Below are 19,744 nucleotides of genomic sequence, written 5' to 3'. Positions count from 1 at the left end.
ATAGTATTTTTTTTAATATCGAATACGTACTTAGGTTATAAGGAATATTTACCAAATAGCTAGGAATAAGTTTCGCAAATAGAGCTTAATCTAACAGTATCACAGGTCTTCGTTCGAGAGTTGGCTCGCATAGTAAACAAGAAAGAAGGAACGTATTGTTTTTCAGAACAGACCGTGACGTGCAAATTAACGTGGCAGATACCAACGGCGGGCCGTTTCTTGATAAGTGCGTGTTATTCATTAAATAGGTGTGAAGTTAGGCCTCGCTGAGATGTCGCAGGGGAAGCTGAAGGTTAAAACGAAGATTCCGAAAGGCGCGCAGAAAAAGATCATCCTTAAAAGTGAGTTGCTATCTTTGAAAGTTTATGTAACTTTACTCGCACACAGGTTCTGTAGTACGATACGAACTTAATAATTTTTTCAGCTCTCTTACGTGTGCATTCCCGGTAATAAAAAAGTGCTAGAATAATAGGCATGCTAGAGCAAAGCATGCTTGAAATAACCTTTTTCGTAGCAATTGATTTAATTCTCAACATTTTTCTCGATTTTTGCAGTGAAACTAAGTTTCAATTGTAATCCATTTGTAAATCATTCATTAAATAACACTACATAATTATCGAATCATTTACAACGCTATGATTACACTGAATAGTTGTTGTTACTTTCTTTGATTCTCCCTTATTGTTAAATAAAATCCGCCTCATCTAATATTTTGAAAAGCACCAGCACTTATGTACCTATTCATGAATATCAGTTGTTATACATGTTGTCAACGTCTCATGCTAGCTCAATTCAAAATGCGTTTATTAATATTGGTAACATTCGATTTTATACAGATTAGATGCCGATTAGAAAATCAAAGAAGGTTTTGATAAAATAATGTATTAAATATTTATTTCAGGAGATGATCGAAGTAGACCTCGTAAGGCAAAACCTATCACGGTGAGGCAAAAAATCAAAAGTAATCTAGAGAAAAGCATTCGTGCAAAGATCGAAGACGAGTTGAGGTCGAGAGTCACACATGGTGATGGCAAACCCCTTGCAGGCGGAAGCGGAAGCCAATCTAAAGGCAATAAAAAGTAATAAATAAAAAATAATAGTCTATTTCAGTGTGGAAAACTACTTTACATTCTCTTCTTTCTGATTTTGCAATTATCGTATTATTTCGTTTTGAGACAGTTAAGAATTGGGGTGTTGCCATGGAAGCATTTAACAACCTAATAATTTCTCTATGCAAAAATTCATTGCTGTGTGCGTCTTAAAGCAGCGTCGGAATAAATCGGTACATTTATGTGTGTAGTGAGATGTTTGAAAAACAGTATTTGACAGTCGTTCTTTTAAATTTGATTCAGGAAACTATCCGTGTAGTCCGCGTGTATTACAGTATTATCAAATCTTCGTTTTTTTTCGAACGTTTATTTGGTGTTACATAAAGAGCTCGTTTTATAACTCTGAATGTAATCTTTGTCCATAGAAAGAAGCTGAGAAACTCAAATGCGTAACGCTAGCAACTTTCGAATTGGCCAATATAACGTTACTGCAGGTTTGTTTAAGTGAAACCACTGAACCAGACCTTCATCTAAATTATTATACACTTGAAGATTTGAATTGTAGATTTTGTAAGGGATGAATACACATCGCCCCTTTTGCCATATTATAACAACTTCTTAGTTCAACTCAACGAATTAAACCGTTAAGTGTCAGTCATCTCTTTTACAAGTGTGGACGTGATAGGAATCCGAAGAATATCTTCTTTTTCGCAGTTAACCTGAAACAACTCAAGGCGTATAGAGACACTAAAATCTTAACGATCAGATTGTATTTAGAAAACAAACCTGTGTAGACAATTCTGAGACTGAAACATTTTACCATTTTACTACGATACCTTCAGGTTCAAAAAAAACAGCGTGAGATATTTGTCGACTACATTTATGGTGGCTGCCTATCTGTTAATCGTATATTATAACCTGCACGCTTTAACTGTACATTATTCGATAGTCGCAGCCTTTTAGCTTTGTGAATTAAAGTAAATAGATAGTTGAATGAGGTATGTACAATGCGGATGGTTTGAAGCACCCGCTTCTGCCACTATTAGAACAATCGATGGTTCTTACCACACTTACCAACCTTATCACACTTAAGGAACATATTGCATGATACTTGGTCATCTTACGAGTTTAAGTTCACTAGGCCAATCAAACAAATGCCAAATAAATAATTTCGGTATAAAGCGGATATTAAATGAAGTTTATGTGAGCTTATTAAGCTTCAAAAGAATATGTTGATCACGCACCATTCGTAAAATAACAAGTAATAACGCTGTTATGCATTTTGATCATATTGCTCATATTTTATTTATCATATTTTTTGAAGTCATATTATATATAAGGTTTTATATAAAACTATGATTTTCGATATTCACTGGTTGTCCGTGATTGAGGTAAATCAGTGCGTCTAGATGCTAAGGCAAGTTGAATTAATACGATATTCTATTTAAGAAAAGCCTCTATTGATCAACGATATACCAACCTTTATATTCCTTTATATTACGATCTGTGTAGAATATTTATTAGAGAATGTACGTGCATTTTGTTTCGAATTTGTCTTTTTCGTATGCACGTAATGTACATAGTTTTGGTGTACTTTAAAGATTCAGCTCATTCCAAAATATTACCTCTCACCGGTATAATCAAATTTTTACGAATGTAGCCTTTATTTCGTAGGCCAGCTTATAGTCCCTACTGTGTAGCAATTACCGAGTAGATAACTATAGCATCTATTGCAGGTAACGATTGGCTTGAATAGCTCAATCAATAGCACGACGACAGTGAGCCGGTGCACCACCCGCAGTGAAAACAAATGAAAAGCGCTAGCTAATATTCAGACAGTCTTAGGAGTAACCACAATAACTCTCATGGATATGAGATCATGTCGACGCAAACTGTGTTATTGTGCTGACCGATTGTTTACTAGTAGCAGACGCGGTCACCTGTTGTCGTGAATCAAAATTTAGGGAATCCAGCAGTAAGCCTAACGAATGGGATTGAATATCTCGTAAAACGTTATGTATATATACGTTGTTGGACATATGAACTCATAAAAATATTTTATCAGTATTAGCCGATAAATCACCGTCATCAGTGTTTGTAAATAAGAAAGATGGCGACACACAGGTGTGAGTTGATGTTGACGGGATGGAAAGAACCCAATGCTACTGCCGCTTTACTGCGCTTACTAGCTGTTGTACCGTCTACTGTGTAAGCCAAAGGGGTGCTACCGCAAAGCCGGGAGCGCCGACGAGGAGAAGTGATTTGTGCGATCCGGTGCTGGTGGGATGTTGTGCCGCTTTTAAACGGTGGCGTGAATAGCCAGTAGCCCGATAGTGTATTGGAATAACGTGACGCAATATCATCAATAGATGCAATTGTAGTACTACATGGTAGAGTCTGAAAAGTTGGAATACAGTTTGAAGAATAGTGTTCGACCGATTCAGCCGAGCGCGGCGTGAATGAATGTGGCCGACCAAGGCCAATCTTGACTAGATTCGCACACACTCTGTATAAAGGAGATAAAGTTTGTGCCCAATGTGACTGAATTTGGTTTGGCAAAGTTCGTAATTCATAAAATTGCACTCATGACGTAAACTCGACAAAAATTGAGAGGCCTGTGTGCTCGCTTTTAGCTGAGGTAAACCGTTCCTCCACTATCTATTATCTATCACATTAATAATCAACTTCGGTCATCTGGACTAACACTGCTGTTCGTATTGTAGGTCAGTATGTTATATGTAAATTTAGTTACTATTTACGCATAGGGCAAGGTTGAAAAAGCTGGCTCATACAGAGTTGATACAGAGAGTCGCTAGCGAAACATTGTGCCAGATGTATAGAAAAGTGCAGCATTTTTATTATTTGATACGTGAATACATTGAATAATAAACGTTGTCAGTCTGCAGCAGTAAATAGCATTGGACCAAATCGAAGAATCGAATTGATTTCAGATCACAAGTGTTTGTGTTATCAGCTAAAAAGATAAGTCAAGGCACATTGTATACAAATACTAGAATTTCTTTCCATGATACCGTTTTTCTTCACGAGCTTCATTTCATGATATAATATTCGTTTTTAAATTTCCGTCGGTGTACTCAGACTTTTTGCAAATTATAGTGATGTCTTAGTGAAACAGAATATTCTCTATAGCTTATATGCAAAATAAGTGATCTTTTAGGCGCTGAAACAGAATAATTTTGAGTGCACACAGGATGGTGCGTTTAGAATAGCGAAAACTTTGGCGGGTTGTTTGTCATAACGGATATGCATCCATTTATTGCTCCTGGTACCAGGCGAAAACCAGTTTTTTTAAGAACCAGACAAATTTTCATAACGAAAGAGAGTACGTCGTTTTCGAAGTTTCAGGGAAAATCAATTACTATTTAGTGTCTACGCGCTCTGCGAAGCGTTACGATGTCAAAAAAAAGACAAATGATTGTCCACGCTACTGCAGTTTTTATGCGGTTTTTGCGGACTTATGCGAAAATCCGATAAAGATTTTTAGCAGGTAATACAGGATGCTCCTGATAGAATTTTCATTTAAAAGAATCGAAAATTTGTGAAGGTGACCCAGAAAGCCATTTTTGATATTTTTTAGAGAAGCGATTGCAGTTTTGAAGCTCAGAATATGAATTCACAGTTGGGTCGTTTAGACGAGCCCGTACAATTTTTATTTTGAGACTTTCTGCACCTTTTGAACTTATTAGCCGCTTTAAGCTTTTGCATTTCTGGGACAGTGGGCCCACTGTCAACCCAGTACTTAAACTCGCTGAAATTTTTTGTATGTAGCATATCTTATATTATATAGCATATAAAAAATATCAGTATTTATTCGCATTAATTTGTTACTACCGCAGACAAAAGGTCATACAGGTTTATAAGTAATCTTCCAGAAATCGCGTGTCGCTGTGAGAGGGCCGTAAAAGCAAGTATGAGTCCTTAGGGCTAATGCAAGGTTCGATTTCACAGGTAGCTATAGAGGCAATAACGAATAACAGTTGTATGAGGGACCTGTAGCCAGCACAGATTTCGTCCCGGTTATTTTCAGGATTTAGTTAGAACTCGTTATTATTTTCAGCTCTGAACTACTCGTTCCACTTTTTTCTTTGACATTGATATATTCACACCTTGAAGGTGTTGTAGACCCTGCAGAAAAATAAATGCGAAATTTGAAGATGTATAAGTTGAACAACTTTAATTTTGGTACAGGCAATTTTCTTACAAATATTTCTTTTTACGATGTAACCAAGGTTGTTACGGTCTTGCTAGTCGTAGGATTCAAGCTTGAGGCTTAGTTTGCCTTTAATTCTACATGGCCTATTGTGACTTTTTGGTTTTTTGATGATATCGTGGTTTTACGGCGAAGATGATAGCTTTCAAAAACTTACATAATACGGAGAATGAAACCAACAAGCCGGATATCTGCGAAAAGCCATTTCATCAACGAATTTAATATGAAGAAGTACGACAATGAAGCACATGTCACATTTGATAACGGGAGATGTCGAATTGCTAACATTTAGCGATGAATGTGAACCATGCTTATAAAATAATTATACAAATAATCAGCACTAACCCATACAGTACATATCAATAGGATATTTGTATGAACAAGTTAATTTATTCAGAACCCAGTTGACATTATAAAAAGAGGTCGGCGTAAAATTCTTGTTTAACCGCGGCCATGGCTTTATGGCTATGGGAAAAACGATTAAATGGGGTGCTAATATGCGATTTTATACGATTCCTAGCTCACGTTCCAAAGAGTTATTTAAAATATATTTATTTGACCTCTTCACAACTCGATCATCCAATATGCTTCTTTGATTCTCAATATGTGCCAAGGTTATAAATCATTTGGCACCATATATAAAGGTTGCCAGTATTAGCCCACCTTAGTGGTAATTGACTGTACTTGATTAGATATATATTATGATTACTTCTTGCAGAGAATGTGCGTGCCTCCAAGGTAGCAATTGTCGTAGTTACCTTGAGGGTTTTATAGGGAGGCAAACTGTAAAGCCTGCATAGACTTCGCTGTATAAACCTATGCATTTTGTAGGTGCCAAGTATAGAGGGGTTTGCGTTACTCGCGTGCACCATTAGTCAATCATGACTGACATAATATGCCGTGACAGTTGATACCTTGGTAACTATTCAGGTACTTGTCCGGAATGTCTTACTTGAATAAATGCAAAATAATGGATTGTCTTTTGTAGTATTAGAACTATCTCCATGTCGGTTGCGAATTCTTCAAGGTGAGATACCCACTTCAATCTCATGTATCCGATGGCATATGGAATACTGTTCTAATATTTTAAGGGAATTTATAAAACCTTCTTTATCCTTTATCCACGGTAGTGTTGTCGTATTCTTAGAAATGTTGCTCATTCTAAGATGTCATCATTGGTCTTATTTTATGCGTTATTTTCTCACGTCAGTTAGACAATAAATAAAGAATAATGGTTATGTCGATGAGGAAGGTACTACGCCACGCTACGTTGGTGTTTATACTCACATAAATTATGATGAAACACACGATGCTATAACATGCTTGAAAATATTATTATTTCGAATTTTTTTTAGGATTGACATCTGTCTCTGTACTTAACCAAAAAGAAAAACTGCAGAAGTGAATTGCTCGTTGAATTTTATTTCAATAATTTTTTTATTGGTTTTCGTTTGCGAGGCAAGTCCCTGTCAAAACAGACAATAATTTAAATTGTCTTGCTCAGAGACGGTTATCGGTTGGCTATGGAAAGTGAAATTTACACCGGGGCACCCGTTCCTGAGCATCCACGTTTTGTGCGTCACCGTCGAAAAACTTGGTCGGAACTTCGTCAGGTGGTGCGTGATGTACGATGTCGACTTTATCACACAGCATGCAGAATCCCGGCGGCTGTCGTCTTCTGTAGGAAACAAAATGGAGTTCGAATCTACTTTCTGTGCTCGCTTGCTACCGGACGCGAGATGACCTTGCATTACGTTGATGTCAACGACAAAGGGTAAGGACGTCACGTGTGTTTTTGGTGACAGATTTCAGGTTCAGCTTCTATCTCTTTACATTGACCTTTTCACTGCCAGATATGTAATTGAGCTTCTTATTCAAGTTAGTAATTGGATATTGTCAGTTTCGCATGGGACTGAATCAGAACGATAGTTCATACCGTTAATTTCTTCTGTTCCATATGGTATTATAGCGAGCTGTCGAAGTGTCAGATGCTGTTCGAAAGCAAATTTCATTCTACGCAGTCGTGTTCGTATGCGCGATCATCAAAGGAAGAGCAACTGCAATTGGAACGGAAACGTGTCATGATGTGCGGAATCGCAGCTTTTGACTATGTTGCTCCAGGCAATTTCGCATTTAGCTCTTCTGGTTCGGTGTTTCGGTGCCACGATGAGTTCCCCCTAGGATGCGCAGATCAGGGTGTATTTCCTGAAGAAGTACGAATCACTGAACAAAATCGACGAACCCGATTAGATCCACAAATGTGCCCTTTTGATCCTAACATCACTGCTTATATTTCACATAATGACATATGGGTAAGTTTTTGTGCAAATCAAAGGAGTGGTTTCTGCAAATTAATAAGTAAATTAATTATTTATTCTTAATAACCTGAACTGAAGGAGTGTAAAATTTCATCATAGTGATGTGATACCGAGATCGAAGCTTACAGGTATGACTTGAAAAAGATTGGTAACTTTACACATGCATAGGTTAAACTTGTTATTTGAGTCCAAATTGAAATCCAAACGATTTTTATCTATTACGGGGGATGAATAAAATGCGGACTACTGATCAGCCAGGTTATAGGTGTACATATCGTTGTTAATATTATAAAATGAGTTTAGATGCACAGGATATATATTTATAAGATATTAAATATATTTAATGTAATGTTTGCTTTTTTTTAGGTTTATAATTGGGCGAGCGGGCATGAACTCCGTCTGACCACTGTTCACGAATCGGATGCAACGCTTAGCGCAGGCATTCCCTGTTATGTAACACAAGAGGAGTTCAACAGATTTTCTGGGTTCTGGTGGGCTCCCCGTTCCACAGCGGATAGTGTCGATATGAGGAGTACAAGTCCTCCACGGACAAGATCACCCGTAGGATCGAGGGAGGAAAACCAACCCATTCGGTACTCAATTCTTTATGAAGTCGTCGACGAGTCAGATGTCGAAGTCGTCGAACTCCCCAACGCTACTGGTAACTTTTTGAGCATGCAGAATATTATGACTGTTGCAATAAAGTCTCCATATCAAAATAGTGAAGATGAGAAAGTCAAAAGAATAAATAATGCTAATAATTACGCCAAAGATATTTTCGAATAATGAAATAATCAACACCACCTCCATAAGCTGCACTACTTGGTGTCTGTTTTTTTTTTTTAGATTTATAACAAACCAACAAACAACTGTCAGTCGTATTTAGTAAGCAGCAAATCGATTTGTGTTCTCAAGAACTCAGACACGTAAAGCTGTGAGCACGAGAGGCGGAATTACTCTTCAATATAGGACCACTACAGAGGCCTGCTGAACGTTATCGATTGTCTTGATCGCGTCAATCGCGTCGATCGCGTTGTTGTACTAAATTAAGCCATGTAGCATGGTCGCTTTCGTTTGATTTTCTGAATAGTAAAAAAGACAACTCTTAATTACCTTTTCTAGTAGGCAAACCTGCCTGATATGTGTGTCCTACGTTAAGTATTTCACTAAGGATGTTCATTGTTACCTCATCCCAAGAAAATGTATGTATAAATTTAGGCGAACCCAAGCTGTATCTTCAAGCGCATAGTGCTGCTCATGAATGAATAGCCATCAAAGGAAGACGTATGCACCTGCAGCAACACTTGTTTCTGCCACAAAATATTTTATGTGGCAATAGCTGTTATTAGGTAGTCCAGTCGTTTTGGGCCGAGCCGCTTGATCTCCTGAGACTATGCCTGTTATAGCGTTGTGTGCCTTTTATCTTTCCTGTGGGCATCCTTTGATTTCTGTGGTTTCACGTATAGTGATGTAGAAACCATCTCAGCATCTTCAAATAAACAGACTAAATATATCGGTAGCGGCCCATCTATTGGCCTTTCTGAAACTGTATGCCTTGAACGAAACTTTAAGAATGTTAACCAAGCTCTAGATAACAATGTTAGAAATCGCTAGTTCTAATTAGTCACACTGTTATACCAATTGCTGTTAACTGAGGAAAGCAGTTCATGTAGACTCTAAGACAGGAGTAGAATTCTTATAGCTCTGGCGCACGACGAGAAAGAGGATTGGCGTTTTTGGTTTTACTTTTTCTAACATGAAGTTACGACGGATAAGGTTATATGCGTTGTGAAAATCGAATTCAATTATAACTCGAAACGGACCTTTAACTATCACGAAGACTCTTGCTATGTGAATAGCTGCCTTAGCTCCACCCTTACTGGCCATGTCCATTTGTTTATGTATTATCGCGTTGAAGATTAACGTTTTGCATAGTATAGTTTAAGCCTGCTTCCATTGATTACGAACTGCCCATAGAAATTTTTTTTCGCAACTTTACAAAGTCCCTGTAGGATCCTTTTTCCTAAAGGTATGATCGTATCAACGTGTTTCGAAGATGCCGAACGCCCATCAGGTAAGAGAGTGCGCTTGTATCACCAAACTGCAATCCGAATTGTAGCTGATTGAGGGAAGACTGTTGAATCAAACGTAACCTGCTTAAGTCACCCGTTCCTTATAAACATTATAGTATATATGATAATTTCTTAGATCTGATGAAAGTGAGATGTTAAGGGCCTTTTGCAACGTTGTAGTTTTTTAGTCTAAGGTTGTTTATTGTTATTTGACATACTCCAGAATCCTTTATCTCTTGGATTGCTTAAGTATTACTGACAGCAAAACTGAAAGCCTCGCCATTTTTTGAACATTGAGGTTCCCTTAAGCTATCTAATAGTGTGCTCACAGAGTAAAGCGCAGATTTTTCTAACATTCGTGTGCTACGCTGGTTCATGTATTCTGTCACAAAAGATGACCGTGGTCAATCGCAACACCCTTTGACGTTAACAAAAGCCCGCTTACTTTGCCTTTCTGTAGCACTTGCGCCTTTTTGCGCATGTATCCGATACGCGATTGAGTATTCTTTAAAGTTTGGCTTATTTTTATAAATTCGTTATATCAGTGTATCAATTATATTAGTGTATGTCAAAAGTTAGCTTAGTCATCCGTCTCTTAATGCAAGTTGACTAATAAAGCGGCGAAATTTTTTCCCATCGAATGATAAAGACAAGATAGGGTTTCAAATTTTTGAGCGGCAATTAGGAACATCACAAAAGTTATTCTCATATCATATAAAAGCTGCTTTCGGGATTTATTTTCAGTTAAAACAAAAGAAAAGGCTTGATGTCTATCCATTGTTTTCAAACCTGGCATAAAAACTTCGAAACATGGTCGTTGTTCTTTTTCTTATACAGATGTTGTGCCAGTGGCTGCAGGAACTATAGTTTGTATTTATAATGATGCAGTATCGAGGAAGCGGGATTTTTACGCAAAATTTAGGGTCGAAAACTCTACACAGAGTTTTCGACCCTAAGCCTCTGTGAAGACTTTTATTGTGGCACATCCATTTTCACTAGCACTCTTAGAACAACTTGTTTTCCGTAGCATTTCCACAACTTGGTGTTAACGAAAACATCTGCAGGTTGAAGCAGTTTTCTCATTGCTTTTGTTTGCTTTACGATCAAAATTGTAATGAGGCACTGAAAAATTATTATCTAGAATATTATTCCAGACTCGGCGTGTATTTGCCTGTATATATGAAATTTCAATTAACTCTCTTGAGGTCTTAGCGCCGGTCTTTCCTTGTTGATGTTTTCGTTCATCTGTTCCCATTTCTGTTCAGTACATATCAAAATAGGGTTCCCTCAACTGCTTTGTCACGGGTAAGCCCTAAAAAGATGGATGGTTCATGCTCCTTTCGGTGTCGCATATCCCCTAATGATTGTTTTGTCGCTGAAGTATCGTTTACTAACAAATTTGTGTTTTGACAATATTTAACTGAATTCATTTCTTCGCTACAGAGTGTTTTTGCTACATTTCGACATTAACGCAAGTGATGTGAGACAAGCTGCTATTTCGTTACTAACTTTGAATTAGCGAAATCATAGAGGGGTTGGGGCACAGAGGAGCGTCGCACTTACTCATCAGATGTTCTAAAATATGTCTTTTATATATATACCATACGATAATGTAGTATCTTTTCAATAGCATACTTGAATCCTATTCAGGATCTACTATCAGTGGCGACTAAAATCTTACAATAACTGTAATTTTTTCCACATGATATCTTACAGGTGGGGTTGAGGAGTATCACTTCCCGCGGGCGGGAACACCCAATGCCAAATCAAGTTTACGTCTTGTATCATTCTCAGTCGCTTCGAACGGCACATTTGTAGATATTTCCTATGCCCAGATATCGAATCCATTTATTGACGCAGCCGAGTACGTTCTTAGAGCAGGGTGGACACCGGATGCACGCCACATTTGGGCTCAACTTTTAAATCGACAACAGGATACACTGCAGCTATTGCTTGTGCGAGTACAGCGGAAATCCTACGATAAACTGGCATCTTCTGGTGCATCTTACGGAGCTTCTGCTATGGAGACAGAGCCAAAAATGAATTTGTTACCATCCGAAATCAATGACGATGGTTTAATAACCCATGCGGTTCTCTTACTCGAGGAGAAAAGTTCTGTTTGGATAAATGTGCATGATGTTTTGGGTTTTTTGTCAAACGAATCATTACCGCCACAAACGGTCACGATGTCGGGAGTAACTGTATCGTCTTCGCCAACTAGTGAAGGCAGCAGAGATGTGCCATTGTGCGACGGAGGAGACACCATAATGGAGAACGGGCTAGGTGCCGAACACTACTGGGATTCAACAGCAAACGTGGCACCGTTGGCTCAAGATCCTTGCCAGGATCAAGGCGACCGCTATCAACAATTGCAGCAGAAGCAGCACCAGCGAGCCAATCAGATTCGCACATCATCTTCCCCGCAAATACTTGAATTCGTGTGGGCTAGCGAAGCAACGGGATTTCGGCACCTGTATCTATATCGTATTGACCTTGAAACAGGGATGTGCATTGAGCGAAGACCATTGACTGGAGGAGATTGGGAAGTTAGTGATAAATACGTCTGGATAGATAATCAGCGAAGACTTGTCTATTTTATCGGACTTAAGGATTCACCTTTGGAAAAACAACTGTAAGTGACACAGTGTGTAAAAGCGGTTAACTAACTCGGTCAAAATAAAATAAAAATCACTTTCTAGACTTGTTGGATTGTTGGAAATTAAGAAATTATCGTAGTTATTACCTCAGGCATTTATCTCTCTGTACTACTTTTGAGTACGCATCTATTCTAAATATTACGAATTCTAATGCTGATTTTTGTTCTACATGCTTCCCTGATTGCGTGTATCTGTTATAGATACGTGGTCAGTCTTGACGAAACACTAGGAGAAATACAATGCTTAACTTCGCTCGGAGCATCCTACCAAGCATTTGTAAATCCTGAATGCTCATTGGTCGTGACAATTGAAAGCCATTTAGCCCAGCCACCTTTTGCTAGACTGTATCGACTTGTTACGAACGACAGCGATGTCGGGGTTCGTTGCGCTGGAGGGGACACTGACACAGTAATTCTCAAGCAGCAAGAGGCAACCAGCATTCGAAGGCCAGGAGGACTGCGAGAATATATGCCTCAGTTGCAGTTAATAGGTTAGTGAGCTTTCTGGGAGTGATCAAGCATAGCAAAAGTTGAATGATGCTAGAAGGTAAAAGCAAAAATAGAATCGGTTATTAATTCTGGATAGAAACAAATTTTTTCCGGTGAGGTATACAATTTAAAATTTTCAAATAATTTCCTCAGGTAACCTAATGGAACCAGCAAGTGTAGACGAAAGATATCGTGTTCCAGAGCTTTTTCAGCACCAGCTCAGTTCGGGAGATACGGTGTTCGGAGTTATTTTTAAGCCACGTAGCCTCGATGAAAGTCGGCCCTATAAATTTCCGACAGTGTTAACGATTTACGGCGGCCCGGAGGTTCAACTAGTCACAAATAGTTTTAAGGTTAGTTAGTACCGCCAAATAACGAATAAATCGCTCGGAGCTGCTCAGGAGAATTACAGAAGACTAATTCTTTGCATATGATTTTAAGAAGAATTCTAAGAACCTTATTCGACCGAAACTAATCACACGATGTGGCACAACCATTTCAATAGGGTATGCGACATTTACGGCAGCATCTTCTTTCGTCAGAGGATTTCTGCGTGGTAACTATGGATTGCCGGGGTTCTCGGAATCGTGGTGTGGCTTTCGAAAGTCACTTGAAGGGTCGCATGGGACAAGTGGAAATACAGGATCAGGTCAGGAAAAATCTACCTATGTTAAATACATAAAATTCACTAAAGGAAATTATAGGAATTATTATCATTATCATCGCCATCATCGTCACCATCAATAACCTTAGTTTGGCTTTTATTTACTTTCTTTTTTACATTTTACAGGTAGAAGTATTGCAATGGCTGGCTGAGGATCGGGGATACATGGACATGAGTCGTGTGGCCATTCATGGTTGGAGTTATGGAGGATATCTAAGTCTTATGGCGTTAGCGCAAAGGCCCGACATTTTCAAATTAGCCGTCGCAGGTACCCCTTAGTTACTATTTAGTAATAGAAAACCGGCATCTTTCTCATAGTGTGTAATACGGGTAGTACCTTTTAATAATGATATGTTTATAATTGCTTATCGAATGAGCGTGAAGTTTTTGCGTTTTGACTAGTAATAGAAATCTCATTCCAGCCATATGACTTTTCATTGTTAGATGTTCCTATGACTCAGGACTTGCATCATAACCATCCGACATTCCTGATGTTTTTCACCTTGTGTTTATGCGTCTATGATTTGTGTAATATGCAGGTGCACCTGTTACGCAATGGAATTTGTACGATACTGGTTACACGGAGCGTTACATGGGTCTACCAGAAGCAAACCGGGAAGGCTATCATCGAGGTAGCGTCCTAAGTCATGTGAGTCAATTCCCTGATGAGGAGGGTCGACTGCTGCTCATTCACGGACTGATGGATGAGAATGTCCACTTCACACATACCACTTCACTTGTTCAGGCGCTTGTGAAAGCCGGAAAGCCGTATCGACTACAGGTACAGTTCGCTTTTTCTAAATCAGAGCATAAAGTAGATGCTATAAGATTATGCGGAACGCATTTCTTTGTTGCTACGATTTTGTCACAAAATAAACAAGCGACATATAAATAGGCAGTCTCAATTTTGAAATTCCTACTTTAGGTGCAAAGCAATAAGTGTTTACGAGCCAGTGCAAAAAAAAATTTATATTTTTCCTTGTGGAACACTGCTCTTAATGTTTTTTTTTTCGCTAATATTTATGTTGTTTTGATTTAACAGGTGTATCCGCAGGAGCGACACTCGCTGCGCCATCTTGCCACCTCGGAGCATTATGAGACAACGCTTCTATCGTTTTTGCAAGATAACCTCTGAAAGCTGCGCGCTCAAAGCTGTCTGGAACTGGACATGAATGATTTCCCACCCACCGCGGCAACTCTCAATGCTGCGCCTGAGTGTTTATAGGACGAACGTGGAAACAGAGCCTTTCTTCTATATATACATAATACTTCTTTTCATTGTGCCTGAAACCATTAGGGAAGCTTTCATATTTGTGGGCTTAGACTGGAAAATAGTACGGTTAAATGAGGCCGGTGAGAGCGTTTTCAGTTTGTGTAGACATAGGGAGGGGATGCTGAGATGAAGATATCTGAATTTGACAGCAGCGTATGCTGGGCAATAAGAGCCTGAGCCGGATGGCGGCTATTGTGGATGCCGTTACTCGTATATCTAATGGTACGCCGCTTGTCGCGAGATCTTTTCCTAATTAAATTGTCTATATTCTATAACAATACCAAAACTCGGTACGGTGGCGCTCAGGGTTTAATTATTAATATTATCGTTGTTGTTCTCATCGAAAGTGTAGATAATAAAGAAACATAGCTTTTTGAATGACAGTTTAAATAACCTTATGATAATTACTAAAGGAATATAATAAATTGAGCCAAAACTATTTGACAATCTTATTACTTGAAGATCTAGACTGACTAGATTTATAGCTCGATAAATAGAAAAAAAAGGATGTTCAAACCTCCAGCGTACAAATAAATCACATTATATATAAATACTTAACTGCTCATGGAAATTTATTGATGCCGCGTTATATTCCAATATACTTTATAAAAAAAAAATTACAAATGATTTCGTACGCTTGCCTTTATAATCTTCGCAATATTTCACGAAATTTTAAAAAACTGGAATTGGATAGCAGACTTTCTGCAAAGAGTAGTTTGTACCGATTCGGAAATGGCTCTTTTAGCAGAATTGTTTTCAGCACTCTATAATAACTCTATACTGTACTACAATAATCGGCTCGCACTGGAGCACTTGGGATTTTTCAAGGTTATCTTCAAGAGAATTTACCTCGAAAGCAATATCTTATGATGTACATATAGTAATGTATTACCTCAGTATGTTCATTCGAGCGGATTGCCTGTTAAAGAGTTAATTTGTTAGTGCCGCAACAACGACGAAATGGAAACATGGTTTATATGTTCCATTAGTGCTAAACTGGATAGAAGCTGCAGGAAATCCTCTAGAGTGTCGAAAGGCAGCTGTCTAAACTCCCTTTCGACTGCCCCACACATCAACTAATTTCCAGTTTCGTTCTCGTCCGAAACATGAAATCATCTGTGATTAGTCCATTGCTTTATTTAATACAATAATTATTTTTTATCGTATGTGAAGATCTGTTTACCCCCCATATTATACGCTGCATATGTAATAGTCCGAAAGTCCCGATTCCTATTGCAAATGAATCAACGAAATTCGCTCGCTCGAGCTGGTGGTCTATACAATCCTGATTGCTTGTGAGTTCTTTAGGCAAATTGTTAACTATGCACTTTGAAATTTTACGGTAGAATTTCTGCAATTTTCACTGTCCCAGTTGGAGCTACATATAATTAATATATATTTTTCCCAACTAAAAATGGAAAAGGCTCCGGGGGCTTTAACTTTTGGAATTGAAGTTTACAATCTTCGGACAGCATCTAGTAACATTATATAGCTCCCGTTATATGCAGAGAATGTGTTCAGAAAATCGTTTAGCATATCATGTTGCGACATTTTATGTAATTTCTGCCCAATAGGTGGACTCTGGAACCCGGCCTATTGTTTTTATGTGGCCACTGCAAACGTTTGTCGCCTTTGAATAATGTAAAGGAAGACGTTATTTAGGTCCTCATAGGACACCTGTCTAATAAGTGCCTAGTATTCAATATAAAACCTCGACGCTTTACAAGTGCGGACCTTTCCCTTACCACTTGTTCTCACCCAGTCGATACTCCTATATATACAGTAATTGTCGCAGAGATGAAGCGTATCACGATAATGTTCAATAGTGCATTTGCCCTTGACCAAATAGCAGCAAATGTAGCCCTATCGTTGTACTTACCAGCGAAGTTACTTTCACGCATCATGATAAACTCATAGTAGACTTTTAAGCAACTTGATATTTTTTGGCTATGTTTGATGCAAAACTGCGAACGCCGTTGGCTCTGCCATATATACGACATGACTAATTTATATTACATTAGTTGCTTAAGGAAAAGGCAGGCCAGCGAAGGGATCATGACTATTTATCAATTCGCAATACATAAGCCGCATCAGATCCACATCTTACTATAATCCAGTAGTTAAAACACGACTACCACGGCGTTTATAGTGTAACGGCAACATGCATGTAGTGAAAATATTGCTTAGATACGTTACTGCTCGTTCATTTATTATACCGTCTTCTTAAAAAAATACTTGCAATTTGGCGCCATACTATTAAATACGTTCATGTTAATTTTGCTTTTTATAGAAGTGTTGCCTCTCCGATGTATCCAAACGAAATTTTAACTTAAACAGGTCGCTCATTATTCGTTTCACGCTGAACCGGACAAAAAGCTAAGTTCTATGAAGCTAGGCCTATTTACTTCTCGAACGATGATAATGGGAGTACCCGCTAGGTTTAGCGAAAATGCGGCTTGAAGTTCAAATGAACGATCAAAAGATGGGTAGAATCTAGTTTGCAAGGTAAATGCTCCCTTATGGTACGATTGATAAGGCATCAAAGTCGCGCCTCAATCAAGGAAGCCTTCATAAAGCTGGGCATTCAAGTCATAAAAACAAATATAGGAATAATATGCGTTTAGGCGGTCGTGAATATCGTACCCTCATATTTCATAGCGAAATTGTATGTATCTTTTGAATCCCCTGGTGGCATAATTATTATTGTTATTACTACTACGGATGAATCTACTTATAAAAGGAAACGATAGCTAACCAAGTTTTATATATAGATATCTTTCAATAATTATAAATTTGTAATAAGAATCAAGTCATATTCTGATAAACGATAGCAAAATTAAGTGACAGCCTGTATAATACACTAGAGGTTCAGTAAGTAAATACACAAATACGGAGAAGTCATCCCACTTTTAGATGTAAAGAGCGCGAGACATTGTAAAAATAAATTGGGACACAGATAGTGGGCCACTCACTATTTGGAAAGCAACTGGATTCACTTTTCCAAGCCCAGTTCTTGGATCATACACGTGCAGGTTGCTTTTTCGCAGCCACTGAAGATGATTATGAATATTCAGTACTCTCACAGAGACTCAGGTTATTGTATTGACCGCTGGTCTATAATTTCCCAAGTGGCGGCGTTATAGAACTGCGCAATTGCTTCCGCGTTCATGAGACCTCCTTATTTAGGGTAAGCTTTCATACACAGCAAGGTCGGCCTAATCAGATCCAACTGAAAGAAACAGTTTCCGAATACACGCATTCTATAGAAAACTGCTGTTAAATATGTTTGACGCATTATGACGGTAGTAATCGGCAAAAATCATCAACACAGGGGAATTTCTTTTATGGTGAATTTTCGAAAAACCGCTGAATACAACTTTCGTGCGTATAATGAATTAGAATACTTCTTCTCAAATGACGCTGAACGGGCTTTGCTGTCAATTGTTTTATATCTAATTTGGTTATCTTGCATGGTTACTGTCTGACGCAGCTCTTTTTAGTGAGTATTCCCTTCAAATACAAGACATTGCACGCCCTGACTGAAACGTAACGAGGGTGATCGCATCCAAATGGAATTACATTAGTGAAGGTCTTTTGTTTCCCATATTATATATAATAAATTGTGTTGTTCATTGGGTGATATTTTCGTGACGAGGTTGGACAGTAATCTGTGTTAATGAAGTACGAGTACGAAAGTATATTTCGATTTCTTAATATTTGTCTGGAAATGAAAAAGTTCACTATCATATTTATGTCACAAAGCTTTGACAAAAAATAATGATTTTTTCTTAATTGGTGATGACACACGTAGCCTGATTTGTTACGTGAGAATATCAAACAACGGTGGGCTGCATGCGGGTGCAGCTATGAGTGGACGCCTATAGGCTACAATAAATCCGCTCACATTAATTTTCTTCACCGTTAAGTTATTCGAGAAGCTGTTTTCCTGGGAATATATAGAAATATTACATTGCTGCAATAGGGTTGGCAGACAAGATTTTGTCGTATATCTTATGCTTACGTTAAGTGTACCGTTACGCTGTTTGCTTGAATTCAAATGTGTCGGATGCCCACGTTAGTTGCGGCATCTTATAACTGAGTGCCATATTATTAGCTTATTTTCTACATAAATGATTTGATGTCAGAGCTAATATGTCTTATTAAATGTTCCCTTTAATAAAAGAAAGCAGCAAACACAAAAACTGAGTCACTACGTATATGTCAGGCAATAATCTGTAATACGTCTATATAATTTTTTTTTAATTAATCGTTTTATCAAACCCTTTACATAGTGCATTAGATATTTGATAGCTCTATGCATTGCCATATGGAGCTAAAAAAGGGAGATATCGTAATATGTAACTTATGGACAAACAATTTAGATGTACGAGGCGAGTCATTGGGTTTCACTTCGAAAACTAGGAGAAGCGTAGCAGTACATATGTATTCTGCGCGTGTAAACTTGACCTTCTGAAAATATCAGTAATGACATAGTGCGAAAAAAAAAGGAGAGTGGCACAGACGTTTCCAAACTTGAAGATTTTTAGAATCGAATCTTGCAGGACAAAGAGCATCGAGAGGAGAAAATTTCAAACAACATTGTTGTCACCAATGCCAGTCATTGCTTGTCGCGCCAAAATAAGTAAGCCTATTTTGGCCCAGACGACATGATCACTACTGAGTTGTCATCGCGATATATTTGGCTGAGTGTCAGCTGTGTCTTAATCCGCTGACGAAATCTCCCCGTTGGTCCGGGTGACGCACGACACGAATGACAAGGCGAAGGGGTGATATGTCATCACTGTCGGTAGTGCGGGGGCTCTAATAGCATACGGCATGGCAATACCTTCTATTGCAGATCTGGTCGGTTGCCCAAAGCTTCCATCATTCGAGCTACTTATGATTTCACACGTAGCGTTCAATATTTATTAAGGGACTCTCGGCCTCTTTAGTAACCCGCGGAGTTTAGGGCTCTGGCCCGCAATGTTATCG

The 19,744-nt window shown here is 38.4% G+C and overlaps 1 protein-coding gene across 8 annotated transcripts; it reads left to right on the top strand.

Moving 5' to 3' along the window:
• Nucleotides 1–22: 22 nt before the first annotated feature.
• Nucleotides 23–15,310, top strand: LOC111248467 (dipeptidyl peptidase 9-like). 8 transcript variants are annotated; one of them, XM_022800900.2, is made up of 12 exons: nt 23–341; nt 902–1,079; nt 6,785–7,054; nt 7,250–7,592; nt 7,965–8,259; nt 11,387–12,302; nt 12,528–12,817; nt 12,969–13,168; nt 13,321–13,464; nt 13,606–13,747; nt 14,019–14,260; nt 14,522–15,310. In XM_022800900.2, exons 1-12 carry the CDS (start codon nt 272–274, stop codon nt 14,612–14,614), a joined length of 3,183 nt encoding a protein of 1,060 aa, XP_022656635.1. In that variant the 5' UTR covers nt 23–271; the 3' UTR covers nt 14,615–15,310. The 8 variants fall into 8 exon arrangements, with proteins under 8 accessions (XP_022656635.1, XP_022656639.1, XP_022656638.1 ...); XM_022800904.2 differs by lacking the exon at nt 23–341 and having other exon boundaries at nt 938–1,079; nt 6,744–7,054; XM_022800903.2 differs by lacking the exon at nt 23–341 and having other exon boundaries at nt 939–1,079; nt 6,739–7,054.
• Nucleotides 15,311–19,744: the final 4,434 nt, after the last annotated feature.

Source organism: Varroa destructor, unplaced genomic scaffold, assembly GCF_002443255.2.
Source record: "Varroa destructor unplaced genomic scaffold, Vdes_3.0 BEIS01000003.1, whole genome shotgun sequence".
NCBI lineage: Eukaryota > Metazoa > Arthropoda > Arachnida > Mesostigmata > Varroidae > Varroa > Varroa destructor.
The sequence above is the reverse complement of the archived record's forward strand: the minus strand, read 5'-3'. Positions and strand labels throughout refer to the sequence as shown.

Bases quoted from the DNA above. Each gene is read 5' to 3' on its own strand.
- LOC111248467 (XM_022800900.2), top strand. From the start codon at position 272: ATGTCGCAGGGGAAGCTGAAGGTTAAAACGAAGATTCCGAAAGGCGCG. The intron at 12,818-12,968 runs GTTAGTGAGCTT...TAATTTCCTCAG, and splicing joins GCCTCAGTTGCAGTTAATAG to GTAACCTAATGGAACCAGCA. The intron at 13,169-13,320 runs GTTAGTTAGTAC...CCATTTCAATAG, and splicing joins TAGTCACAAATAGTTTTAAG to GGTATGCGACATTTACGGCA.